At 57.3% G+C, this 27,743-nt stretch overlaps 1 protein-coding gene across 12 annotated transcripts in view; it reads left to right on the forward strand.

The window, feature by feature from the left end:
* Positions 1-27,743, forward strand: part of PTPRS (protein tyrosine phosphatase receptor type S) — a 95,776-nt gene that overhangs the window by 23,450 nt on the left and 44,583 nt on the right. For 11 of the 12 annotated variants that reach the window (XM_045830790.1, XM_045830795.1, XM_045830793.1 and 8 more), the window contains exons 2-5: positions 14,159-14,350; positions 21,016-21,161; positions 21,694-21,835; positions 24,651-24,839. In XM_045830790.1, the coding sequence (XP_045686746.1) occupies positions 14,260-14,350; positions 21,016-21,161; positions 21,694-21,835; positions 24,651-24,839 (568 nt within the window). In that variant the 5' untranslated portion in view covers positions 14,159-14,259. Of the gene's footprint in view, positions 1-7,312; positions 7,428-14,158; positions 14,351-21,015; positions 21,162-21,693; positions 21,836-24,650; positions 24,840-27,743 lie in introns of those variants that run through there. The other variant, XM_045830791.1, reaches the window with a different exon arrangement.

A 27,743-nucleotide genomic window follows, 5' to 3' on the forward strand; every position in this document is an offset into this window, starting at 1 on the left:
TCGAGAGCCTTGTCCACCTGCCTCCTCTGGGCCGTGATTTCTAAGGTCCGGTGGCTGACCCCAGAATGAAGCTGTTTTGGGGTGACCTGTGGAGGGGGTGTCCCGTGCCACATAGCTGCGCAGGCTAGCAACGACTCTTCTTTCCGCTCACATGGGACAGGTCAAGGAGAAAGACTCAGGTGCGGGCGATCAGTAAGCCAACACCTGCCAGTCTCTTCCTAACCAAATCCCACTCCGGCTGCTGCCTTCAGCAGCAGTATCCAGGGAACATGGGAGAACTCTGTTCATATTTTCATTGTAACAATTTTTCGGGTGACTTTCAAGGCTGGGCAGTTAGAGCTGTGCATTATCGAGTTAGTTTCTAAAGGAAATTAGTTCAAGGCAGTGATTTTCAACCTTTTTCATCTCATAGTACACATAAACTAATTACTAAAATTCTGTGGCACACCAAAAAAGTGTTATATTTTTTGCCAATCTGACAAAAAACAGGTATAATTTTGATTGACTTACCAAAAATAATAATAGTAATTACCTACCCTTTTTGCTCCGAAGTGTCTTTTTCAAAAACCAGATGTCTGTACTTATATATGAGGATTGTTGCTACCAAGTATTAACCAATCAGACACAGTCTTATTATGGAACATGACCAATAAGATGCAACTGTATTATATGACCTATAGTATATATTTATGGTTCAAGACAGGGCATTCACACCAAATGGTTATTGTTGTGTTGGCTCTTGTCATTTTTTTATTTGACAATCTGAGGGAAAAGAGGTCAGGGCCCCTGACTAAATGGTCAGCTATTGCATGTTTTAACAATCCTTGGGGCCCACTGGTTGAAAATCTCTGGTTTAAGGGAAAGGCATGAGCCAGTTGAATGAAAGATTAATGAGGCGATTGGCATGTTGCAGCAGTCAGGCGCAAGGAGGGGGCGTGTGGCAGCACCATGCACTCCCTGGGGACCTGGCGATCACAGAGGCACCTTGCAGAGAGGGTGTGGCCAGAGCCAGGGAAGGTGCAAGGTGGGGGGGATGGTGGTGGGCCTGGTAGGGGACCTGGCTCCTCCGCCCCTGCTTCTGGCTCTGTCAGCATGTTGGAGCTGGGCTGCAGCACGGAGTCTGGTGGTTGCCAGGGCAGCTTTTTACAAATTTCTGCCCTCGGGGCTGGAGTCGCCCCCAGAGAGCACCTGGACGGCAGGTCAGGGAGGCCCAGCTGCAAACCCCAGCTGGTGGACTTGTGGCTGATGGTGGCACCTGCCAGCCTCTGCCGTGTCCTGCAAATCAGCTGCTCCAGGCTTTGCACATCTTTCATTTGTTCATTCACTTATTTGGAGACCGTTTATTGACCACCTTCTGTGTGCCTGACCCCAGGACCCAGCAGTGACCAAAGCCAACGCAGTCCCACCCTCCTGGCTCCGTCCCCAGCAGAGCCTCCACAGATCTCTCTGTGGTGGTGGAAATGCGCTCCATCTGCGCCACTGCTGTGGCCGTGAGCCTCGGGTGTGGGGCGCTCAGCCGTCTTGACTGAGGAACTGATTTTGGATTTTGTTACATTTTATTCAACTAGTCATACGTGGCTGTTGGTCCCTATTGGATGAGACTGGGTTAGACGGTCAAGAAGAGGTAAGTGCAGGGCAGGGCAAAAGTAAGTTTGCAGTTGTTTGTATGAAAAATAATAGAAGAACAGAAGAATAAACTCTGTGTTTTTCATGTACTCACAAGTGTAAACCTACTTTTTAAAAAGACTGTATTTATTTTTAAAGAGAGGAGAAGGGAGGGAGAGATAGAGGGAGAGAAACATCGGTGTGAGAGAAACATTGATGGGTTGCCTCTCGTACTCGACCTGGCTGGGGACCGAACCCGCAACTCCAGCATGCACCCTGACCTGGACGGGAACTGGCGACCTTTCACTTTGTGGCTGGACACCCAACCACCTGAGTCACACCAGTCAGGACACTGTGAATCTACCTTTTGCTCCACCCTGTAATTTCGGATGGAAGTGCCAAAAAGGAAAAAAACAATTGAGGAATGTGTGGTAAAGGATGATGGGGCTGCTCTCTGAACTGGGGTGATCAGTTAGGTGTCCGTGAGGTGATATTTGAGGGTGACCGAATGGTGAGAAGGAATGAGCCATGAAAATGTGGAGGAAGGGTATTCCAGGCAGAGGGAATAGCCTGTGCAAAGGCCTAGAGGCTGGACAGTGGCTGGTGGTTGCAGGAGCAGGGAGGAGGCCATGTGGCAGGAGTGGAGCGTGCACCAGGAGGAAAGGGAAGGAGGTGAGGGTGGGAGGGCATGGGGGCAGATTGTTTAGGGCCTTGTGGGATTTGGCTAGGGCTTGGGCTTTAATCCCTAAGGAGTTGGGAGACCTGGAGGGCTGTGGGCAGAGGAGGTACATGACCCGGGACTCAGGTGCTCACAGGTGCCCTTTGGCTACTGTGGGGAGGACAGACTGTGTAGAGTGAAGGCAAGAGCTGGGGGACCAGGGCAGAGGCGATTGGTCCAGGGGGATAGTCCTGGAAGCTAGATAAGGTAAGAAGGCACATGGAGAAAGATGGACAAGTGCATGAGAAATTTAAGAGCTACACTTGAGGGTATTTGCAGACCAGCAACATGTGCAGGTGAGGGAAGAAGAGTCAGGGCTGGCCCCTAGGTTCTAGCCTGCGCCTCTGGAAGGATGGAGCTGCCATCATCTGAGAAGGGGAGAACCTGGGAAGAGCAGGTGCATCTGGATCCAGCTGTGCCTGAAGGCATCTGGGTTTCTCTGGAAAGAGGGAGGTACCTGGGCTTGGGGGAGCTGGAAGGTGAAAAGGGCAGGTGAGGAGCTGGGGCATGTCTGTAGCGGGCAGTGTGCCCACTGTGGGGTAGCTGGCTGGCACACGTGGCGTCAGGACCGTGATGTAAGTTTGGGTGGGGTGGGCTTCTGGCTGGTTGGCACACGCTCACTTCCTTGGGCTGTGAGTGCTGTGCTGGGTGGAAGGGAGGGGATCCCTGGAGCTGCCCAGTCAGTTTCTCCCTCACTCTGGATCCCAAGGGTGTAGAGTTTGGTGGCTGTCTGTAAGTGAAACTTTGAGAGATTTTGGCCCCAACTGTGAGGGCAGTGGGACAGGTTGGGAGAGGGATAGGAGTGGGGGTGTCCTACCCAGGTGTGTGTGGTTTTGCCAAAGGGCACCACATCAGGGCAGGTATCAAAGGCTGCAGAACATCCGACAAGCACCTGTTGGTTGGAACTTCTGTGCAGGAAGTAACAGGCCGCAGGTTCATGTGTGAACGTATCTCTCAGTGTGGCAGTTTGTAATGTCGAACAAGTGGAAACCGATTAAACTCTGTGGGCTGGACACAGGCAGATGGTCTCATCATGGTGATCTCCATTTCAGAAAGTACCAATTGCACACGTAGAAGAAAGACTGGAAGAAAGCAGTTGGCCTCAGGACCTTTGCACTTGCTGTTTCTCCTGCTTGAAACACTGTTTTCAGAGGTGTTTGTGTGTCTGACTTGTTGCCTTCTCCAGGTCCTCTGAGAAGCACCCCGGCCCCTCCCTCCAGGCTTCCAGAGCCTCACTGTGCATTTTCTTTTCTTTTGGGAATCTCTTAGCACTGTCCAGCATTCCGAGTTTGACAGTAACGGTTTCCCTACGGGTGTCTGTCTCCCTCCCTTGTCTTGAGGCAGGAGAGCTGGCTCTGTCATGCCCACTGCTGTGTCCCCGTTACCGTGGCACATAGTAGGTACTCAAACAATGTTTGTAGAAAGAATGAGTGAAAAGGACCCCATGCTCACATTTTCTTTCCAGGAAAGGGGTGGATTGTGGGCAGCTTTTATTTTCTTCTTTAGTCTGACTTTCTCTCATTTTCTGCTGCATGTGCCTATTTTATAATTAGAATAAAAGTTATTTTGAAAAAAACAATTACCCACAAATGTCCCAGCTGTAGAGGCTGATGTGATCTAGCCCCATGCTTCTCCCCAAGGGCAGCTGCCGCCTGCTGTAAATAGAGGACACATCAGCCGAATGTTTGGGGGCTTCTGGGGTCAGTCCTCAAAGGCACTGGGTGGGCAAAGCAGTCAGGGAGGGCTTCCCGGAGGTGGCAGCCCTTAACCTTCCAGTTGCTCAGGCCTAAAACCTTATAGTCATCTTTGAGCTTTAATTTTTGTCCCACCACTGGTCCTTTGGAGAGAGTTCCATTGGATCTGCCTTTAGAATCTATGCAGAATGTCCCTCTCACTGCTGCCCTGAGTATGTGCACTCCCCTCCCCTCTGGCTTCCCCTGCCCCCCACAGTGCCCTTGCAGTGGCCAGAGGTGCCTGTGAGCACCCAAGTCAGGTCCCGCTCCTCTTCTGCCCACTGCCCTCAGGGCTCCTACCTCCCAAGTCCTTCCCTGGGGGGCCCCCAAGGCCCTGCGTGACCTGACCCCTCCCCTTCCCACCCTCCCCTCCCCTCTCTTCTCTCCCCCTTGCTCACCCTGCTCCAGCCACACAGGCCCCCTTCCTGTTCACGGTCCTGCCCCAGGGCCAGTATTGCCCTTCCTTCGCACACCTGCCGTAACTTCTTAAGTTCTCTTCTTAGGTCAGATGTCACCACCTCACTCCTGGGCCTCCCTTTTTAAGGCTGCATCCACCCCACCCCCTGCTTTGTCCATCTTCATAGCGCTTGCTACTCACTGACCCTTGGTGTATTTTAGTTTTCTGTTTCCCTTCTGCCGCCCTCACCGGAGGGAGCATCAGCTCTGTGAGGGCAGGGACCCTTGCCAGTCCTAGTCACTGCGTGCCTCAGCCAGTCCTGGTGCAGAGAAGGTGCTCAGAAATTTTTGTTTAAAAAAGGGTGGGTGCGGACACCCGCTTTGTGATGAAGGCATCGCACACTGTCACCCCCAGAGGAGAATGAGGTTGGAGAAGGCTGTCCTGGGGGAGGAGGGGCCTGGCTGTTTCTGTGGAGGTTTGCTGAGAACCTCCTCTTGCTGGGTGCTGGGGACCCGGCACAGAGTATGTGCTCTGATCAAGATGGGGACCCTGCCCAGCTCTTGGAGGTCGCAGTCTGGGGGCAGAGGCAGGCCTGTGACCAGGCAGTTAATGTACGGGGTGATTAGAGCCATGAGGAAAGGGGGGGGGTGGCGCCCAGCTGCGGTAGACGAGATGCAGGCCTCATTCCTGGCCCGGATCTCTCCCCCTCTCCCGTGGGGGTGGCTTGTTCGCAGCCCACTTCGGCCACTGCCACTGCATGGAGGCAAGAGGTCATCTTCAGGCAGATGTGGGCAACAGGCCCTGAGAAGGCAGGGCCAGCTGAGGGGGCGGCTGGCAGGTCCTCAGCCAGCATCCCCTGGGTCCTAGACAACCCATAGACAGGCACTTCCTCCCCAGGTCACAGAGCCCGGGATGTCCTGACATCTCTGGTTCCTCGAGCACCATTGTGCACCTGGTTTTTATTACAGATGGGAAAACTGAGGCCTGGAGGTGCAGGTTCTTCCTTGAGGTCCTATGGGCTGTGCTTGGATTCATTCCTGGGAGTGTGTGAGCCCTGTGCCTGGGCCATCCCCCCACTAATGCAAGCAAAGCACCCACTGTGTTGGTGGCATTTCCTGAGGGCCCCCTGTGTGCCCTCCTAAGCTGGGTAAGGTAACACTGCTTGATTCCAGATCTCGTTGACCCAGAGCACCTCCTGTGTGTTCCACATCGTGCTGGGGTTCCATGTATTGTGCCTGGAAGCACCTACTATGTGCCTCCAGATCTCGTTGACCCAGAGCACCTCCTGTGTGTTTCACATCGTGCTGGGGTTCCACGTATTGTGCCTGGAAGCACCTACTATGTGCCTCCCACAGTTGGGGCTGTGGGGGAGTGGAGATATTGGGGTATCTCGTGTTTAGCAGCACCCACTGTGTGCTCTGTAGAGTCTATATCCAGACATTCACAGAAAACCTACTGGGCCCCTGGTGCTTTGAGAACTCCAGTGCAGGCCTCCCCAGTGCCGGGGGGGGGGGTGGCATTATACAGTTTTGCAGAGGGGGGAACTGAGGCACAGGTCAGGAAGGGGCAAAATACCAGGCCTACGGTGCTGGGGAGAGATGGGGAATGGATCCTCTACAGCCCATAGCAGAGTGTGGATGGGCCACCATGGGAAGTGAGTTGTCCCTGAACCCTTATCAGGGCCTCCTCTGGGCTCCCACACCTGCCTGTGTCCCCATCAAAGCCCCTGTCCTTTGCCCCTGGATACTTTAAATTTGTAGCAATTTCTCCATTTGTCCTTTTCCTGCTCCAGGCCTCCTGCAGCATTGTGGGTAAGGGCTCATCCTCTAGACCCAAACCTTGGTTCCAGCCCCTGCTCTTCCTGGCCTTGGGCAAGTAACCTGTCTCTTCCACTGCTAACCCCTGTGGAGAATGGGGGTGGTGTGGGTGTGGCTTCAGGAGGCACAGCACTTTGTATACACTAGGAGCTCAATACATGTTAGCTATGGGATTCATCCAAGTGGCATTTTCACCAGGGAGAGGAGCAGATGGGGGAGCCGGTTCCCTGCGGTGGCCCTTGGCTCTCTATCCAGGTCTCTGCCCCTCCCTGAACACCTCCCAAGCTCCCAGAACCCAAGGGGCCTCCAGTTCCCTGCCTCAACCCTGGAGTTTTCAAACTCACACCGGGCTGAAGCGCGGCCCGGATTGGCTGCCTGGTTGGGGCCGCCCCTCCCTCTCCCCCCCCCTTTCCACCCACCCCTGTGGATCGGGTGTCTCCGGCCTGGCATGGTGGCCCCATCTGTTTCCAATCTGGGCCTGCACTCTCCGCCCCCTCCTTAGGGTTGTGCCTAGGGTGGGGGCCTCTGCCACCGTGTCCCCCATTCATTTCCCCAGACCCCAACCAGATCCCAGCAGGAGGGAAGCCTCTTTGTGGCTGTGTCCCTCCCCCACCCTCTGGGTCTTTCTGTGTGTCCAGGGGGCGCGGCCTCTGCCATCCTACTCCGGCTGGGAGGGACTCCTTCTGCCCCCTATCCGACCTCCAGTATTTGGGTGTGTTTGGGGAGCCTTCTGCTGCGGAGTCTGGCATCCAGCCCCTTCATCCGTTGCCATGGTCACGATCAGCACCTGGAAAGGGAGGGGGAGAAGGACAGGGGTTCCCTCTGCCATCAGTTTTCTGAGGGGGCGGGCCTCAGGGCTCTCCCTCATGCTTGTGCTTGTGTGAGGGCACAGTACCCCCCTTTAATTCTTTCCCCACACGGGAACCCCATGGAGGCTTCCAGAGCCCTTAGATGGGGCTCCCCCGCTGGTCCCCCGCCCCACTTCCGTCCGGAGCCCCGCCCCCAGGTCGCCCCGCCCCCGGCCTCGCCCCCAGGCCGAGCTCTTTGGGCTGGGGCCTCTCCCGAGTCCTCCCTGCGCGGCACTGTAGCGCTCGGGGTGGACGAGGGACGGAGGGACCAGCTGCAGCGGGGCCCGGCCCCAGTTTCTGAGCCGCTGGGTGAGTGCACCTGGGATCTTCTTCCATATCTAGGGCCAGTCTGCGCTGGGCTTTGTTTCCTCCTTGTCCCTGCTCTAGGCTCCGGTGAGGGGGTACTCTCGCGGGCCCCACTCGCCCCCTCCCCGCACGGGCCTGGCCCAGCCAAGCAAGCCCCAAGGCCAGCTCTAGCCCCAATACTGCCTGGCGCTACAGGCGTTCAAGCCTGTAGCTCTCACTTTGGAAAACTATTGACCGTTATGCTCTGTAGGGTCCCTTCCCCCGCCTGGCCCCTAGCCTTTTCTCCTCTCCCACCTCCTGGGGGCGGAGCTAGGCTGGGGCAGCCTTAGCCGCCAGCCCCAAGGCGCTTTGCTGGGGCTTCTCATCCTTCTTTCGGGACCTGGTCCGTGGAGGAGGCAGCAGAACCATGGGGGTGGAATGAGGGATAGGTAGCTGAGATCTCCTCTCCTCTTAGCCACCCCCTGAAACTTAGGGGAAGTTTCCCACTCTCCAGTTGTCCTGTGCCCTTCTGGCCTGTGGACCCCAGGTTGACACTGTGTCTGATTGAGGCTTTAATAAACTGGAGAGTCAGGCTAAGCATATCAGCGCCCACCTACTCACCTGCCACTCCTGTCCCCAAGCTCCATGCCTTCCTATACATCCCATTATCGCCCACCAAACCCATGCCTCGGCAACCCCTGTTATTGCCTGAGAGTCGTGCTTCCCAAGATTCCTTCTTAGACCTGGGCCACTCCAGAGGAACTTCCTGCAACTCCCTGGTAAGGGGCCCAGCCCCCAAATCCTGCCTGCCCTTCCTGGAGTTTCACTTCTACCCGCTGAGGCTCAAGCTGACTGTCAGAGCAGATATAAGTTGCAGCTGGCAGCATGCTGGTGTGGGCCTCCCCTGCCTGCAGTGTCTCTTTCTGGCTTCAGTTTTCCCTTCTGCAATGGACATGATCATAGGAATGATGTGGGTTAAAGTGCCAAGTTGTGCCAGGGGCCTTGCCATGTTCCCATGGTGGGGAGAAGGCCCCTAGCCAAGAGGTTGACAGGCCCTTAATGGGAGCAAAGCTGTGATAGGAGACACGGTGCTGGAGGAGCTCACAGGGGCTCCTGATCCAGCCTGGGACATCCAGGGGGGCTACCTGGAGGAGGTGACAGCTCAGCTGAAACCTAACGATAAGTGTGGTGGCTGAGGTTTGGTGGGGAAGGAGAAGGGATGTGCTGGGGGAAGGAACAACATGTACGAATACCCCCGTGTGAGCCGGTGGGCAGTGAGTAGGGCAGCTGGGTTCCAGCAGGGCGCTGGGGGTGCGACGTGATGGGGTCAGCATTCTGGAGGCTGTTGGGAGTCCGGATTTTAACGGAGGTAGATGAGAGCCACAGGAGATTTTAGAGCAGAGGAGGGACAGAATCAGACACAGCCACTCCCAGCCCCAGGAGTGTCTGTCAGAGCTGAGCTAAGGAACAGTCCTGGGGTGGGGGGATATGTGGGCTCAGCTTGAAGGATGAGTGGAGACAGGTGGGCCAGCTGGAGAAGGGTCTACCTGTTAGGGGGACCCATGTTGAGAAAGGTCCAGGGGCCCCAGGCAGACCAGTGCATTCTGGGAGTGGCAGTAACCTTTGGAAAGAGGCTGCAGGGTGAGTCTACAGTCAGATCCTGAAGGCCCCAGAGTGCTGAGCAGAGCACCCTGGAGGATGTGAGATCTTGGTACCTCAAGCTCCCCCATGAAGCCAGTGTGGGGGACATGCTGGCAGGAGCGAGTCTGGCAGCCTGGGCACTCGGGGAATGTGGACCGTGGGCTCCAAGGAGAACCAGTCTCCGACCTCGAATCCAAGCCCAGTGCCCTCCATGCTGTGTGACCCTTGGCAAGCAGCACCCCCTCTCTGAGCTTCCTTTTTTCTCATCTGGCAAACATAAAGAAGCTCAGGGAGCATTTAAGAGGGTGTGGCATGCTAGGATACCCTGCTAAGATTACTGATTTCTCCCTCTGGGGCTGGGCCTGGCTCCCTGTCTGCCCTGCCCGTCCACTCCTTTTGGGGACAGCACCTAATACAAATTGATATTCAATTAAAGGCAGAGCCCTCGCCCCAGTCCCAGCCTGTTCCAGGAAGGTGGCGGGGCTGGCCCCGCACGGAGTCTGTTTCCCTGTGAGGGTATACTGAGGCCCTGAGAGGAAAAGGGCTTGGCTGGAGCCTGTCGGGCCCACCAGTGACTCAGAGCTAGAGCGTGGACCCTGCTGGGTGCTTTGGGGACACAGTTACCCAGAGAGGCTGGGAGCCCAGCCCCTGCCCTTGAGAGGCTCTGAAGTCCTATGAAAGGGGCTCTGCGTGGTGGGAAAGGCTGCTGGCCCAGAAGTGAGGCGGTGGGGAGGGTGAGGGCAGAGAGGTGGTCCATCCAGTTGTCCCAAGCCCCGCCGCCAGCACCACCACCTTCCCTGCCCTCAGCCTAAGTCCAGGGGCGGGGGCGGGGGGGTGGGATGTCTCCTGAAGGTCAGAGTTGCACAAATTAGCCCCCAGACCCCTTAGGACAGGATGATCTTTAGGCAGGCAGGGGGCGGCCTCAGGGCATCCTCTGGCCCCCACAGACCCCGCCTCATGCGGGTGACACAGCCTGTTTGCTGTGCAGTTCTGGGTCATAATCATGCCTTTATACTCCCTGCTCTGCGTGGGTACACAAAGCCAGCTCTGGGACCGCGTGACCCACGCCCCAGTGCCTGGTTGGAATGGGTGCCCACTCGTCCCCCATTGGCACAGTCTAGGAGCCCCCAGTGGCTGCCCAGCAAAGCTGTATCAGGCCCCGAGAAGGGCATTCACTTTCCTGAGATCGCGTCGTGGCCAAGGAACGACATAGTCATGTGATTAAATGTGGGCTCTGGACGCAGGGTTCAGAGGAGCCAGGACCCAGCGGGGGGCCTCGGGCAAGTCCCTGGGGCCTCCTCTGTAAGCCTCGGTTTCCTCATTCCAGCTGGCTGCTGGGAGCAGATGGTGAGCAGCCCAGCACCTGGCGCAGAGGAAACTCTCAGCTCTGGGCGGGACCCTCCCTGGCCCCTGGATTCCAGGTCCCACGGCTGCTCCTTTCCTTCCTTCCCGCCCCCGGTCCAGCCTCACTTGTAGCCCGTTATTTCCTGCAACTCCCATGGGTGGCTGTTCCCTTCTTAACAGCCACAAGGTCCCCCAGGAACTTGGGGAGCGCAGCCCCATGCAGCCCCAATGCACCTGCCTCAGTTTCCCTTTCTCGACAGCACAGGGCTGGTGTCCCAGACTGCTTTCCCGAAAGAGGAGCAGGGAGGAGGCTTGGCCAGATGCCAACCTGGCCAGGTCCCTCCCTCCCCCCTGCCCCCCCGCCCCCCCAAAGCTGCCAAGGGCCCCTTGCTGTCCTGTGTCTCTGCCCTGATCTCTTCCCCTCTCCCTCCCAGGACCTCTAGGTGCTGCTGCTTGCTGTTTCCTTGTGTGGGTGACACCTCCCTGTTCCCATTCATGCTTAATATTTAGTCAAGTAATGTTTTAACATTAAGTCTGGAGGCAGAGAGATCCAGGCGGAGGGAACGGCCAATGCAAAGGTCCTCCAGCAGGACCGTGCCTGATTGGTTGGAGCAATAGTGGGGAGGCCCTGTGGCTGGAGTGGGTGAGCCAGGGGGGCGAGGGCAGGGAGGGGAGGGGCAGGTTGTGCACGGGCTGGGGGAGGACCTGGGCTTTTACCCCAAGGGCCGTAGGGAGCCCAGGAGGGCTATGGATGGCAGAGGGATGGGACCTGACTCAGGTGCTCACAGGTGCCCTCTGGCTTCGGGGCTAGAACAGACCAGGGAGCTGAGGGGGGCGTGCATTGGCCCCGTGAGGTGGTGACGGGGCTGGGCCAGGTAGAGGCAGAAGAGGAAAAAGGAACAAGTGGGCAGATTTGGGACAAATTTTGAAGGCAGAGCTGACAGGGCTTTTTAATATTCTCTTCTGGTCCCTTACAAGACCCCGCACTTGGGGTCTTTTAGAAAGCGGTTGTTGGCAGGAGGGTCCTGGGCTTTTCGGGGACTTATGCTGTCGTAGCAAGTTCCTCCAGGTGCATAGGGCCTAAGAGACACTGGTGCTTTTTAGCTTCTGTGTGCTGACTGGCCCTCTCCTCTCCGAGCCTGTGCCGTGCCTCCCAGCCCCATTTCAGCTTTGTCATCCCAGCCTTGAAAAAGCCCCCAATGCTGTGTCCTCTCCCTCTCCACCCCCCACCCCGGACCCCAGCAGGAGCTCATGGCCTGGCTCGGCCCCTGCCTGGTTCAGCACCATCCTGCCCAGACATCAAGAAGGCATGGGCCCAGCGAGGCCGGGGCCGCAGGAGCCAGAGGGTAGTTTGGAGCTGCCTTATTTAGAAGGCACTGTCCTGGCTCCCATGGGGTGTGGAGAGTAGGGGGAGCAGCTGCGGCCAGCGCCCTCCCATACACCAGGCCTTCTGTGCAGGTGGCCCCTGCCCATGCCAGCTGGTGCGCTAGTTGAGGAGACTGAGGCTGGAATAGGGATGTCACTCCCCTGGGAGTCCATGGTAGGCTGGGCGGCTCTGGGTTGGAGCTCTGTGTTGCTCTGCTGCCTCAGTTTCCCCGGAGGCTCTCTGAGGGCTCACCCAGCTATCCCAAGTGGTCTGAGCCAGAGACCCCTTCTCAGACGTGGCCAAGCCAATGTGCGTCTGTGGGTGGGGCCAGCCGCTGTGGTCACCCTGGCCACAGCTGGGCCTCCACCTTCCTCATTGACCACTTTCGCTCTTAAAGGGCCCACGGCTGGGGTGCAGGGCGAGGGGCTGTGCTCGAGGTTCCAGTTTCCCCGGCCAGTCCCTGGTCCCCAGCCGGTCCCCGGTGCCCGGCCAGTCGTGTCTGCGTGCACATCTGCAGTCTACACACATGCCTGTCTGTCTGCCTCTGCAGGTGTGGGGGTCTGGCTTTGCGTGTCTGGGTCTGTTGCAGGTTTGCTGGCAGTGTGGTTTGCTGCCTGGGAGGCCTGTCTCTGTGGCTGGCCTGCAGGCAGCAGAGTCTGGGGCCTGTGCGTTCGGTGTGTGTGCCTGTGCACCACGGAACTCTGTCCTGACTCCACATTTACCTTTGCCTGCAGTTCAGTCGTGTGGCTGGACTGTGTGCCTGACCGTGACCCTGTGTATGTCTCTCCTTTGTCTGACTCTGCGCGTGAGTGTCTGAGGTCTGGTTTTGTGCCCGCCTGCACTTACAGTCTGACTGTGTGCGCACAGGTTTCTGGTGCCCCGCCTGCCTGTAGTCTGACTGTGCATCCATGCCTGTCTGTGGTGTGACTGTGTGGGCATCCTTCTCTGGGTCTGGCCTGACTGCGTGTCAGTTACTCTGCAGGTTGAGCCCCCCTACCCTAGCCCCCTAGCCCAGCTTGCCACCCTCCACCCTAGGCCATGACCTGGCCACCACCCAGTCTTCCCCCGGGGCCGCTCCGTGGCTGGGCGAGGTGACCGCAGCTGGGTATTTTGGGAGCCAGATGACAGGGGCTGCCTTGTCATTATGTGGCACCCGCTCCTGTGGCCATGGTTCAGACCCACCCAGGGCATGCCCTGGGGTGGGTGCCGGGCCAACCTGGCCAGAGGGCCTTATCCCTGGGTCTCTCCCTGCCCCTCCCAGGCCTTCCACCCTGATGCTGGCCAAAGCGGAGCCTGGGGAGGGGGCCAGCCCCGGGTTCTGCCCATGGAACAAGGGACCCTTCTGCCTTTAGAAGAGTTTAGATTCTTGTGGGAGGAACAGACACTGAGTGACGATTGTTCCATTTACTTTACACTCTGGGGTGTATGTTGTGGAGGATGATCTTAGTCGTTTCCCAGGCTGTGGGATGCAGAATGAGGTGGGAGGGCTGACCTTCGAGTGGCAAGGGCGTTCTGGAGAAAGTGAGAGCTGAGCGGAGACTGGTTCTGTGGTGGTGGGGAGGAGGGGGGCTGCACTTCTGGCAGAGGGCACAGTAGGGCAAAGGCTTATAGGGGGAGACGGAGCTCAGGCTGTGGCTGTCAGCAGGAGTGGCTTCCTCTGGGGGTGACGGGAGCCACAGCAGGTGTTAGAGCAGGGCAGGGACCAGCGGGTTGTGCTGGAAGATCTGACTGTCGGCATTGTTAGCTGGGACCGTGTCCTTCTGGAGTTCCAGGCTGTGGGGGGGAGAAACTGGGTTTTCAGAGCAAATTCTAGAGCTGGTGTTCAGTTCTGGTTTGGGGCTCCGCTGGAGTCAGGGGCTTTGTCCAGGTTTGGGGGCTCAGCTGGGTGTTGGGGCTGTCTCAGTTTGGGCTGCCGTAAGAGCACCAGAGCCGGGGGTGGGGGGCTTATAAACAACAGACACTTACTTCGCATGGTTCTGGGGGCTGGAAGTCCAAGACCAAGGTGCTGGCACATCTGGTGTCTGGTGAGAGTGCGCCTCCTGGTTCATAGGCGTCGTATCGCTCTGTCCTCACTTCGAAGAAGGGGCGAGAGGGCTCTTTGGGGCCTCTGTTATCAGGGCACTAACCCACCCTCATGACCCAATCGCCTCCTGAAGGCCCCACCTCCTAATACTGTCCACTGGGGGTCAGGATTGCAACATGCGTTTGGGGGAGTGACACATTCAGTCCGTAGTAGAGGCTCCTTTCCACCCCTCATCACCCCGTGACCCTCCCTGTTGCCCTATGACCCCATCTTGCCCATCCCCTGACTCTTCCCCTCCCCTGTGACCCTCCTGCTGCCTCCCCCACAGAGGCCCTCCTGATGCCCCGTCGCGGTCTCATGGCCCCTCTGTTGTTTCTGCAGACGCTGCCTCGTCTGACGCTCGGCTCGAGGCCTCTCCGTGAGGGACTGGGGCCGACCCCACCTCTAGGGTGGAGGTCGGAGGTTGCAGGTCACTGCCAAACATGGCGCCTGCCTGGGGCCCCGGCATGACGTCTGTGATTGGCCCCATGGGCCTCCTTGTGGTCTTGCTGGTCGGAGGCTGCGCAGCAGAAGGTAAGAACTGGGCACAGGGGGTGCACATGTCTGAGTACACGTGTGTGTGTGTGTGTGTGTGTGTGTGTGCATGCGCGTGTGTGAATACATGGCCTCTCCAGGGCTCCTGGTTTTGCCAAGTGGAGTCTCTGTGCTCCATGAATATTACCGAGTAAAATACCTACTATACGCTGAGCTGGAGACATTCAGAGGTAAATAATGACAGAATTAACAAAGCGGTGACAGTGATGATGACGACGTCTGCTTCCCAGCATCAACTCTGCACCAAACCCGGTGCCAAATGCAGACTTTACCTGCTTCATCTTCCTTCAGCCTCCCAAAACCCAGCATGTCAGTTCTGTTTACCTTCTGCATTTTCCAGTGAGGGAAACTGAGGCTCAGAATAGGCAGCGACTTAACTTGAAGTTCCTCACTCCTGAGTGAGCCACAGTGTTCAACTTCCTTTGCCGCAGGTAGAAAACCAGCACCCAGGTGGCAGACACACAGGCATCAAACCTTCCAGGCAGAGCCAGGGGAGGCTTCTTAGGAAAGAGAGGGCATTAGAGGTGGGGCTTCGTGGGTGTGTAGGAGTTCGCTGATGAGGGCATTCCTGGTGAAGGTGTTAGCACATGGAGTTTGGGGGTGGGCAGGGCTGCATTTCTGATAGTAACATGGAGAGGATGAGCGTCAGTTGTGGGCCTGACACCAAGACCCAGTTCACCATGAGGGGTCTAGAGGAGGCGTCACTCGGCCCCATGGGGACACAGGTTGGGCCAGAAGGGAAAGAAACTGGGGTCTCTGAGCAGGCCGGTTTTGCCAAATACCTGCTGTGTGGCCTTGGGCGAGCGACTCAGCTGCCGTTTTTGCCTGGACTGAAGGAGACTCATGATGTTATCCCCTCCCAGCCTCCTTGTGCCAGGGACACGTGGTAAGACCCTGCTTGCTGCCTGGCACAGGGTGGGCGCACAACCCCACGTTGCCGCAAGCATAGCAGCTGTTGCTGCTCTGTGAGAACACCCAGGACACACACACTTGCCTCGGCCGTTGGCACGTTTTCTCTGGCACTTTCGAGTCAGCTGCCACGGTCCGAAGAGAGGAATGCTTTTATCATCCTCCCCATTACACTGACGGGGAAACCGAGGCACGTCCAGGTTACAGCACAGCCAGGAAGGGGCCATGCTCAGGTTTGAGCCAGGGCCGCCTGGCCCCAAGCCCGAGTTCCTGACCATGGTATGAAATGGCCTCAGGAGCGAGGCCAGGTGCTGCCGGGCTGCGACCTGTCCAGGTGCCATCCTGGGCTCCCGTCCCTGAGGTGGGAGCAGCGGACTAAAGGTACTAAGTTTTTAGGTGTTTTTTTTTTTTAATGACATGCAGCTGGGTTTTTTTGTTGTTGTTGTTTTAAGATTTTATTTATTTATCTTTTAGAGAGGAGGAGGGAAAGAGAAAGAAGGGGAGAGAAACATCAGTGTGTGGTCGACTCTCTCGTGCCCTGTACTGGGGACCTGGCCTGCAACCCAGGCGTGTGCCCTGACTGGGAATTGAACCCACAGCCTTTTGGTTCGCAGGCTGGCACTCAGTCCACTGAGCCACACCAGCCAGGGCAGAATTTTTAGTTTTTAATTCATTATTTGACACAGGGTGTCTCCCCATGGGCACCGGTGGCACTGAGGTCTGGCCCTTCTCTGCGGGGAGGCCATCCTGGGCACTGAGGGGGACTGAGCAGCACCCCTGGCCCCGCCCACTCAGTGCCAGGATCAGCCCCACAGTGATAACCACAGACGTCCCCAGACAAAAATGTCTCGCCCCCAGTTGAGTAAATAACGTATATGCTGCTCGACATCTTGCTCTACTCGTAACTTCCAGCCTTGGCCATGGCGGAGCTGAGATCGTCCCTGTTTTCAGGTGGGGAAACTGAGGCCCCAAAGTGGCCATTGTGATGAGGGACGGAGGTCACAGACTTCTAGTCCTGGCCCAATCGTGTGACGTGGAAGGGACTGTGTTCTCATTCATGTAAGCACCTGCTGTGTGCCAGGCACTGGTTTAGACCCCAGGGCAAAACAAACATCTTGCCCCTTACGGAGCTGCTGATCTCTTCCCATGGAGACCCTGAGGGTGATGGGAGGGGGGCGTGCCTGAGAGCGAGACCAACCGAACGGAAGGGGAGGCCACAGCGAGCAGCGGCATCTGAGCAGCCCTGAAGAAGCCAAGGCGTGCACTCAGTGGTATCCGGGGGAAGGGTCCCAGGCAGAGGGACCGAGCCTGGTTTGCTGCAGGCGCAGAGAGAGGATGTGAGGCCAGGGGAGGGGACAGAGCAGGTTGTACAAAGCTGTGTGGGCTTGGGGGAGACTTGGGTTTTTACTCCTAGGAGGTGGCAGCCCTGGAGGGCGATGGGTAGAGGGGCTGTACCTGACTCAGGTGCTCACTGGCACCCTCTGGTGGCTCCTCTGGGGAGAACAGACCATTATAGGAGCTGAGGGGCGAGGTAGGTGACGATGGGGTGTGGCCCAGGATGTCAGCACCTAGCATGGAGCGGGAGCTGGCTCAGTGGGCGTTCCCTCTGTGGCCCCTTAATTGCTGTGACTGCATGACTGTATGTTTCGGTAGCGGTCTGGAGTCAACCCCAGGTCCCCATCTTCGGGGCTGGGGCTTCTTGGCCCCAGTAGGTGCGTCTATTTAGCAGGAGCCCTGTCATCTGAGGCCCAGCAGGGTGCTGTGGGCACCATGAGTGGCACTGCCAGCTTCAGAGAGTGGTCCAGGTCCTTGGGGAGCCATTTCGGGTGGGGCTGGGAGGCTGCGAAGGGCCTGGGGGAGCCGCCGAAGTGTTCGCCAGCCAGCGCCAAGAGGAGTGATTTCCGCTGTGGAAACAGGTCCTGGTCCTGGGGGGCCAGTCCAGGCAGAGCTGGAGAGGCGGCTGGTGGGTCTCGGGCCTGGCACCAGACTCTGCTCTGCAGAGTCCGAAATGGAGAAACCGCAGCCAGGCCTTCCCCAGCCTCTGCGCTGTCGGCATCACCGCCCTGTCTTGTCACCTAAGAAGTGGGGACCCCTCGAGTGCTCTCAGTCTGGGGGTACACAGCCCCTTTCACCCAGCGTGCTGTTTGCAGGGCTCGAGAGCTGGGCAGGATCCAGCTGGAGTCCTAGCTCTTTGCCGTTCATGAGCTGGATGACCCCAGGTGGGTCACTCACCCCTTCTGAGCCTTGGTTTGCCCATCTGTGGCAGGGGCGTGAGAGCAGCACTGCACCCCACTGGGCCCAGCACAGAGGCAGCACTGGCTGGCACACACTGTAGCCACACCCAGTACGTATTTCTGGTGTCCAGGGCTCCTTTGCCAGGAAGAAGAGGGACAAGAACGAGAGATTCCGAGCATCCACAAGGAATTTTCTAGTGGGGTGGGGGCGGTGGGTAGCATTCTCCTGGGCTGGCTGGGATCCTGGAGCCCTCTGAAGAGAGGCCGAGAGCGGGGGAGCCCAGAAGTGAGTGGACCTGGTGTTAATGGGCGTCCCAAGGGTCACTGGACACAGAGAGGAGGTGTGATGGGGTCCCAGGGAGTGGGGCTGCCTGCACGTTCCCTGCCACGTGGCATATAATCAGGTATTTCAGCCCGTCGGGGCCAGGGCCCTGATGGGGGGCATCCAGGCAGTGGTGGGGACAGAGGGGCTCTTGACCCAGCCTGCCGTAACCTGAGGAGCCTCCCAGGGTAGATGCTGGCCCAGCCGAGGTTGGAGCTGCCAGATGAAGGGAGGAGGAAGGGGCTCCAGGAGGGAGGAACAGCAGGGCTCCTGGGGAGTCTCCTTCCCGGACTGGTGGGTGCAGGGGTGTGTTCCCGGCTCCCATGCACAACTGTGTCTCCTGCAGCTGCTCTGCCCTTCCGTCCAATGGCCCTCAGGGGGTATTGTCCCAGAAGTAAGATTCTTGACCTGGCCACAGTGACGTTCCCCATGACCTTGGCTGGGGACCCATATGGCTCCATTTGCCATTCCTGAGGCTTAGAGTAGGAGTGGCGGACAGTCAGAACCAGGGAGGCAGGCCCAGCCCTGGCTCAGTGTAGAGCAAAACATCTAAATCAGGCTGAAGGCCCGGAGGTGGTGAAGAGCACTGATGTCATCTTGGCGACAGAGACCCAGGTTCAAAAGTGGGTGCTGTCATTTCTCAGCTCTGTGACCTTGTGCGAGGTTGTTAACCTTCCTGAATCTGTGCAGTCCCATCTGTACAATGGGATCAGCAGTCACTGCCTCAGAGGGATACACAGGAATTGGCTCAGGTCACACGGCCGCACGCTGCCGGTCTGCTGATTGTTAAGAGAGAGAGCCAGTGGGGACACACGGTCACATCAGTGGGAGCAGAGCCTTGAGGGAGGGAGGCAAGGCCGGTCCGATCACCGAGATGGATGCCCTCTTTTGTTCAAAGCCCGGCCTGAGCCATGGGTGGGGTAAACTGGGGCCTGTGGGCACCCAGACTTGGGACCTGAGGTTCCCTTGAGCTTCTTGGTGCTTCTGGGTAGCCAGAAGTTTCCAGCTGAGCCCTCATGACCCTTTGCTGATTTGTGGGGCTCAGACCCAGTGTTGCTATAGTTTGAATTGTTCAGCCCCTTTCTGCCCCTCCTCAGACCCCAAACTTTTACTTAGTAGTTTCTCTAATCAGCTCACCTTTTTATACGCAGTCCTTTAAAAATCTGTTTTAGCCCTGGCTGTATGCATAGCTCAGTAGATTGAGCACGAGCCTAGGAACCAAAGGGCTGCTGGTTTGATTCCCAGTCGGGGTAACACGCCTGGGCTGCAGGCCAGGTCCCCGGTAGGGGGCGTGTGAGAGGCAACCACACGTGGATATTTCTGTCTTTCTCCTTCCCTTCCCCTCTGTCTATAAAAATAAATAAAATCTTTAAAAAATTATTTTACATTTATCTTTAAATAGTTCTAGATCTAAAAGAAGTACCAAGATATGAAGCCTCCTTCCACCTGTGTTCAGCCACGTGGTTTCTGTCCCTGGAGATAGCCACTGCTGCTTTATTTTGATTGATTGATTGATTGATTTTGAGAGAGACAGAGAGAAATCGATTTGTTGTTCCACTTATTGATGCATCCATTGGTTGATTCTTGTATGTGCCCTGACCGGGGGATGAGCCCACAACCTCGGCCTGTCGGAACGATGCTCTGACAACTGAGCGACCTGGCCAGGGCCAGCAGCCACTGTTCCTAAACTGAAGTCACACAGGCCGCACGCAGTGGGTCTGCTGATTTTTACTGATGTACACGTATGGCACATCCAGGCCATTTTTCCCCCTCGTCATTTTTGTTATCACTCAAACAATAGCATCCACTACAGTTTTTTTACCCCTCACTTTTTTTCAATTTGGGATATGTGTTTGTTTGTTTTAAAGATTTTATTAACTTTTTAGAGAGAGGGAAAAGGGAGAAAGAAAGGGAGAAAAACAGTATATGAGAGTTAAATCAGTTGGTCACCTGTTGCATGCCCCCAGCTGGGGAACCTGGCCTACAACCCAGGCGTGTGCCCTGACTGGGAATCAAACCAGCAACCTTTTAGTTCTCAAGCCAGCACTCAGTCCACTGAGCCACACCAGCCAGGGCTCATTGCATGATATGTTTTGTTGTTTTTTCTCTAATGGTTCATCTGAAAAGCATCCTTGTTCCTTTTTACTGCGGCGTAGTGTTCCACTTCATTAACAGCCCAGTGCTAGTGTAATCGTTCCCTCTGGGTTGGATACGCAGATCATCCCCCTCAGACTTTGTAAGTATGTTGCAGCCCTTAAGTCTCCTGGTAAAAATCTCAGAAGTAACCGAATTCATTTTATGGGCTACACTGTAGCATGACTCTGAAGAGAAATCCAGTATCCCTTTGGGCAATTCAAAGGTTACTGTGAAAAGAAAACAAAAAGGAAACAATGTTATCGCACTCTGGCTGGACATGTGGCTTGTGCTAGGTGCAGAGTTGAGTCTGTCTGTCTGGAAACATTAAAGACACAGTAATTCCCACTTGACACTTTCTTGGAAAGACTACGTGAGGGGCAAAGAATCGGCCTTGGGCCCAGGAACCAGCCTGGTTCGAACCCCTCCTCCGCCACTGGTGGGCTGCGTGTCTGAAGCAAGTGCCTTGTCTGGTCACTGCCTCAGTTTCCTTGTGTGTGAACTGGGAATTTTGATGGCCTTGCCCCTCTGTGCTGTCAGAAGGATTAGATGTTACTAATATTAAATGTTACCAACTTGCTTGGTGCCTTGGTTTCCCCGTGTGTCTCACCAGGGGATTAGACCAAGTTATCTCCTCCTAAGTCTTTTTAGGACTAAGGACCCTTCAGAGTTTGGCTGGTTGCCACTGGGGGCCTCCAGGTGCTGAATTTGGGGACCTCAGAATCTCTGGGGTCTCCCCTTCCGCTGTCCCGTGTGGCACTGAGCGGGTGAGCCCATGAGGTTGTGTCCACATAGGAGTGTGTGTGGCTGTTACGTCCAGGTGGTGGTGGTGTGGGGTGGGGCTGTGTAGACCCTGGGGTGACCGTAGGTGCCTTGGCAGGGGGAAGGGAACATTCAGTGGCAGCATTTCTTCACCTTCCTCCTCCTCTCTCAGCCCTTCTGTTGGGCCCACGTGGGAACTCCATGGCAGGGCAGGGGATGGCGTGTGAGGTCCTGGCCGCTTACCTGGGCCCACTGGAGCCCCCTTCTTCCTGCTCTATCCCCAGAGCTCCCCAGGTTCATCAAAGAACCCAAAGACCAGATTGGTGTGTCGGGAGGTGTGGCCTCCTTTGTGTGTCAGGCCACGGGCGACCCCAAGCCCCGAGTGACCTGGAACAAAAAGGGAAAGAAGGTCAACTCGCAGCGCTTTGAGGTGAGTTGGGGCGAGGGGAGGCAGCCTGGAGCCAGTGTCCCCCAGACTGGGCCACGGCAGCTCAGTCACGGGAGACGCCGCAGGCACGTTCCCCAGCGTGACGTGGGCAGCCGGGGCCCTCTCCCGCCCACTCCCGGCCTCACGACCCCCGTCTGCTCAGCGAGGGCCCTGCCAGGCCGGCTTGGCCACCTTCACATCGCGCTGTCCCAAGCAGGGTTGCCTGTCTCCTCTGAGTTTTACCTTACACTCACAGACTCACACCCAACACCAGCGCTCACGGAAAGGCATCAGCACACGTGCGCACAACCAGATGTGCGTCTTTCCACCTCCCACACACCCTCACATGCCTGTCACACTTCCCACGCCGGTCACACACCCGTATACACATGATATTCTACTGGTACACGCCCAGGCCCAGCTTTCTGCCACCTGTGCATCCCCGTGGGGCAGGGTGTGTCTGGCCCCCCAGTGCCTCTTCCTGGACCCCTGGGACCCCATCCTCACCTTGACCTTTCTCCCCTGCCCACGGCAGACGATCGAGTTCGACGGGAGTGCGGGGGCCGTGCTGAGGATCCAGCCGCTGCGGACACCGCGGGACGAGAACGTGTACGAGTGTGTGGCCCAGAACTCAGTCGGGGAGATCATGGTTCACGCCAAGCTCACTGTCCTCCGAGGTACAGGCTCCCCCGTGCAGGGGTGGGGGATGGGGCTCTCGGCCTTGGGGACACACACCAGAGGCATCTATGAAAGTCTCACTTTGGATTTTCTCTTTGGGAGACCTCAGTCTGCCTTCTCCAGCCCCTAACACCACTGAGCCCAGAGCCTACTGATGGGGTTTAGCAGGCCTTTGCAGCCAAGAGGAGTGTTAAGAGACTAGAGTCATCCTCTTTTTTTTTACACAAATCATGTTCTTCTGATTATAAGAGGCTGACCGAACCTAAACTGGTTCAAGTAAGAAAGAGAATTCATTGGTTCATGTAATTAAAATGTAAGCAGAGTACCAGCTTCAGGCTCAGCTGGATCCAGGAGCTCAGGCAATGTTCTCAGAGCTCACTCTCTCTGCCTCTAGGCTTGTTTTCTTCTCCATCGACTGCATCCTCAGTGAGATGCCTCCCAGGTACCTCCAGGCTTCCAAGCCGCTAACCAAAAGGGAGAACCACATGACCCAGGACTGGGGCACACTGGCCCAGCTTGACCGTGCCTGAGCCGGTTACTGCGACTGGAGGAACAATAGAGGATTCTAACTGGCAGGGCTCTCCCTGGAGTCCAGGGTGTGTCAGCCGCTTAGACCGTGTCAGTAAGGTGTGGTTTCCCCAAAGGAATCGAGGAGGAGTGGATGCTGGACAGGCAGAAACAGCTGCCCCCCACTTCCCCTTACATTCACACAGATCCTCTGGGAACATGGCTTCGCCAGGCCGTTTGCGGTCCTCTTTAAGGTGGGCTGGGGGCGGCAGAAGATTGCTTCCTCATTATAAAACAGCAACATCAGACAGTCCTGTCACAAATTCCCACCCAGCTGCTCTCTGCTGCCTTCTGTATTGCAAGGTGGCTTTAGCCCCAGTGGGGAGCCTACAACTTGAGTTCAACTCCTGGCGCTGCCACTCTGAAGCTGCGCGACGCTGGACAAGTTCACGAAACCCGGAGCTGCAGTCTTCTCTCCTCTGGAGTGGGATGCTGCTGCTGCTGCTGCTGCTCAGCACAAGGGGTGGTTTCATGAGTCAGAAGCGCGGGCAGTGCTCCTGAGAGACGCGCACAGTGTTCCACAGGGAATGAGCGTTTGGTCAAGTCTGTCTGTCTGATGTGATTATTACTGTCATTGCTGTCATCCTGGCACGAACAAGACAGCATGGCCACCAACCATTCTGTAGCTCTCAAGTGGGTGGGTTGCCCCTGTCACCTGCAGGGGGGCCCTGACTCTCCCTGTTCTGTAAGTATGAGCCACCTCGCAGTTGCGTAGGTGGGAGGTGGCCCCACGTGTGGCTCCTGTGGCGGCGTTCTCCCAGTGTCCTCCAGGGCAGCAAAGCTGTGGTCAGCTTGGAGCCCTGGGAAGAGGCGTCCCATTGGCCCCAGGGAAACCTTGTCCCAGACCCCGGTGTGTGGCCTCTGCAGGGTCCCTCACTCAGAGAGCTCCGCCGTGGCTGCATAGAAATTCTTAATGATGTTTTCACTGGAGGCCCCATCGTCTCCATTTACATGGGTCCTGGAGCCCGTCCTGCAGGGGATGGAGAGAGGAGTCCGCAGCCTGGCCCGCCTGGCCCCTTCCCAGCAGATATTTTTGCCTGACCTTTCTTGGGCATGGATAGAACAGTGTGCTTTCCCTCGCCCAGTGCCAGCCTCCATTGTAAGGGCTCAGAGAGTTAAAAGAACAAGCTGTGAATCTATTAAGTGCCCTGGGTGTCTGGGAAAGCTACGTGTCTGCTCCCTGCCCCCCATCAAGGCCTCCTTGGCATCCATCTGTGCTCCAGCTGCTAGAAGGACGTGGTGCTTGGGCCTGGCACCCAGCCCAGGGTGCGTGACCCAGGAACGCCCGGCCTCCCCAGCTCCGGGCCCTGAGCTCCAGCCCCCGTCCCTGGCTGAACGAGGACGGTCTGAGCTGCTGGGCCCAGTTTCTCCCTGCCTCTCCCTCCCTCCCCGCCATCTGATTGTGGACTCCGCTCACGCCTCCCACGCCGTTGTTTTAATTAAACTCCGAGGAATAGGGCACAATGTGGTACGCGATGAACATTTTTGTTTAATTAGGAGCTCACAGTAACGTCAGGCAGCCGCGGCCTCCCCCAGCACCCACACGCCTGCTCCCACCCTGGCTGGGGGCCACCCACACTTGCTCACGGGGACCCCAGCAGAATTGCACGTACACGGGAAGCGCATACACATGGGACATGTGTGGGGTGTGGGTGCACGCATGGGTGCGCGACCATGCACACAGGAAACAGGAACACTGAGGAATGCAGGCAGACCCGGCCTCCAGCATGCACGGGCCAGCCCGGAGCACCAAGCATTGAGGCCCAGTTATTTTGGCCTGAACCTCTAGTGACGTCATCAGTACTAAGGGGAACCACCTCAGGTAGGGTCCTACTGCCCCCCAGACCCTGATAGGTCCAGGCCCAGTTTGAGGGTTCTGCGGCTGCCATCCCAGCCTCCTTCTGGTGAAGTCAGGCCTGGGTGCACACCCCAGCCTGCGTGTTCTGGTTGGATGACCTGGGGCAGGCGTGTGTCTGTCTGAGCCTCAGTTTCCCCTCTGAAGTGAGCCCCCTCTCTGAGGAGGGCACAGGCTAGAACACAGTTAGCATTCAGGACTTGGGACTGGGGCCTCTTGCCCTCTGTGCAGCAAGCCCTGCGTGGGCCACGGCCACAGCCCTCTCATTCCACTGGGGAAATGAGGTACCTGCCGTGGCTCCTGGCCAGGGCGGCCAGTCCCCAAGCTCTCCCCTGGAGGGCTATGGCCATGCGATAACTGGGCCCTGCCCCATTTCTCCTGTCTGCCCGCAGAGGACCAGCTGCCCCCCGGTTTCCCCAACATCGACATGGGCCCCCAGCTGAAGGTGGTGGAGCGGACGCGGACGGCCACGATGCTGTGTGCTGCCAGCGGCAACCCTGACCCCGAGATCACCTGGTTCAAGGACTTCCTGCCCGTGGACCCCAGTGCCAGCAACGGGCGCATCAAGCAGCTCAGATCAGGTGAGCGCAGGTGGGCAGGAGGACCTGGGAGCCACAGAGGGCAGCAGGGTGAGGGCGGCAGCTCCGGCCCAAGCCCGTGTACTAACGGGAGATGGAAGGGCAGAGATGACGGCCGGCCGTGGAGGCGCTGCTGGTGGGGAGAGTGTCCGCAGAGCTGAACCAGTGGGGACGGGGGTGTGATGGGGCGTAGACTGGCCGGGGTGATGGGGAGCTGTGGCCGATGGCAGGAGGAGAGTTCTTCAATGCCTGAGTGGGCACACAGTGGGCCCAGTGGTGCACAGCGATGGGGCTGTGGAGGCCCCAGGGGCACGGTGTCTCTAGTACCCAGCAGTGGGTTCCCAGCAAGGCTCGGGTAGTTCCAGGTGATGGAAAGCCACAGAGGATGGTGGCTATCTGCAGTGTCCCAGCAGTGGGGACACGAAAGGGGGCAGGCAGCCAGAGATGATGGGGGGCCATCTCCAATGCCTAACCACTGGGTTTATAATGGGGGGCAGTCAAGGTATTGGGGAGCCATGGGAGGTGGCATAGGGAGAGTGTCTCCGATGTTCAAGTAGTAAACATCTCCACAGGAAATGAGAGCCATAGACAGATAAGGTATAGAGAGCCGTGGAGAGCTGCAGGGATAGAGTGTCTCCAAGACTGAAGCCGCTGAGGAAGTTACGGGGCAAAGACAGGCAGCCTAGCCTGCTTGTCTAGGGCCCGGCTGGACTAGGGGCCCTTGGGACAGAGCACAGTGACCCGGTCACCTCAGGGGTGGGTGGCTCCACAGCTTTGTCTCAGCATAGCACCCACGTGCCCTGTCTGTGAGTCCACGTGTTGGGGGGGATGCTGTGTGTGTATTGTGTTCATTCCCCCCCGCTTCATGCTGTGTCCACATGTGTGTGTCTGGGCCCCTGTGCTGGTTGGATCTGTGGGTGCATGCAGGCCATGCCATTGGCACGTGGGTTCGGCCCCCGCCCCTGGGCAGAGCTGCTCTCTGCACGTCTCAGCCACACGTATACCCATGTTACCGTTCCTCCCTGGGCGGGCTCCCCACATGCACACGTCTCAGGCCCCGGCCCCCAGTCCTTGCGTGTGCAGACACACGCTGTAGGGTTGTGGCCATGTGCACTCACATGTGTCAGTCTGTTGTGAGTGCACACGTTGGAATGCATCTCCTTTTGCTCCTCTCTCCCCTTCCTCTGAGGATCTGCCTCGGACCGCCCGGGCCCGAAGGCCTCCCAGTCGCCCCCAGTGCCCCTCACTCACCTTCTGACTCACTGCCCAGCCGCGGCTTCCAGGGGCCTCTCTGCCCACCCCGTGCTCTCTGCTCCCCTCCCCGGGGGAAGACCTCGGCTCTGGAAAAGGGCAGACATCCAGCCCAGAATTTCCACCCTGGGGAGAGAGCCTCACCCCTCCTGATCTGTCTGGGTATACTTGCAGCTTTAGGGGTTCAGCTGGGGGATGATGGCACCCTTGGGAGCCCAGTTGCGTTTCTGTTGGCTCCCACCGTCACCTCCCCGGTACAGGGAATCCCCTGAGAGCACAGACCTCAGGGCTGGACAGCCCAGGTCAGGTGTCAGCTGTGTCCTAGAGCAGGTCCCCTCCGGGTCTCGGCATCCTTGCAAAGTGTGCCTGCTGCTCCCTGACCTCTCTGTGAGGGCCCAGGACGGAATGCCTGGCACGTGATGGTGCGCAGTGAGCAGCAGCTGCTTTATTGATCGTAATAAATCTGATTATCCTGACTTCCCGCTCCCCACCCTGCTCCCGTGAGTATACTGGCTTCTGCATAACCACACATTAATGATCCTGTTCTCTCTTTCTTGTCCCTCTGTTGTAAACGTTCAGAAACCTTTGGTAAGTCTCACTTCTTCACCGTGTCAGCAACTAACGTTCCCCTTTCAATCCCCTGCCCTGTCCCCCCAGACTAACAGCCACCGTGACAGTAACTGTGACCCACTCTACGTGGCATGTTTACTAACCCAGTCCCCTCTGCTGGCACTCCCCACCGGCCACTGAGTCTTTCCCAGCCAGGCACCAAGGAGCTACAGAGAGAGGACCCCAAAATGAAAAGAGGAAACAGGCAAGGCCACACTGGGTCATTCCAATCCCAGAAGGGAGGCTGAGGGGAAATCAGGGGCATTCTGAGCTCCGCATGTAACTGTCCACCTGCCCCATTCTGGGCCGTGACACTGCTGGAAAACGATGAAGTTACGGAAGTTTCGAGGGCCAGGGCTGGAATGAGAGGGAAATTTTCTAGCAGGGCTGGTACTGGGCACTACTCATTCTCTTCCCAGTGTCTAACCTGAATTCCCTGAAACCAACTGCTGGGCTAATTCTTACTAAGGTGAGAATGACTGATAGTGGCCCATGATTTTTCCTTGTCTTCCTTGGGGTACATCCTTTTCTTCTCAATATGGTGGCCATGGGCTATTTGGCCATCTTGGGAAGAAGCCCTGTCCTCTAGCCTCTAGTGTCTATCATCATAATCCACGTGTCGTGAAACACCCCAAAGCTGGGGCTGACCCAGCTTCCCAACTGCCTGGGATTCTAGTTCTGTACATTGCAGCCTTAGCAAATTTCCATTTCCTTTGTGTAAAGAAGAGAGAGTGGCCTTGCTGGGTTGCAGATTTTGTAAGAGATAATGTGGGGGCCCAAAAAGTTCAGGCTAGAGGGTCCCCAGCCTGGTAGGTTGGCTAGCTGGATCCAGGGCCCACCCCTACCCTTGATTCATAGTATGACGGTTCCCTTTGCCCATCCGTAAGATGGGCCTGGGCCACAAAAAGGAGCTGTTTTCTCCATCCTTGATGGCTTCTCTGCCCTGGCCTTGGTGTCCCTTTGTCCTCAGCAGGGTTATCAGCTGTCATGGGGGGCAGGGGAGATGGTCCCCAAGAAGGTGAGCTGAGGGTGTGACACTCCAGTCCG

The sequence above is a fragment of the Phyllostomus hastatus genome, unplaced genomic scaffold, assembly GCF_019186645.2.
Source record: "Phyllostomus hastatus isolate PE091 unplaced genomic scaffold, TTU_PhHast_1.1 phas_contig_159, whole genome shotgun sequence".
Classification (NCBI taxonomy): domain Eukaryota; kingdom Metazoa; phylum Chordata; class Mammalia; order Chiroptera; family Phyllostomidae; genus Phyllostomus; species Phyllostomus hastatus.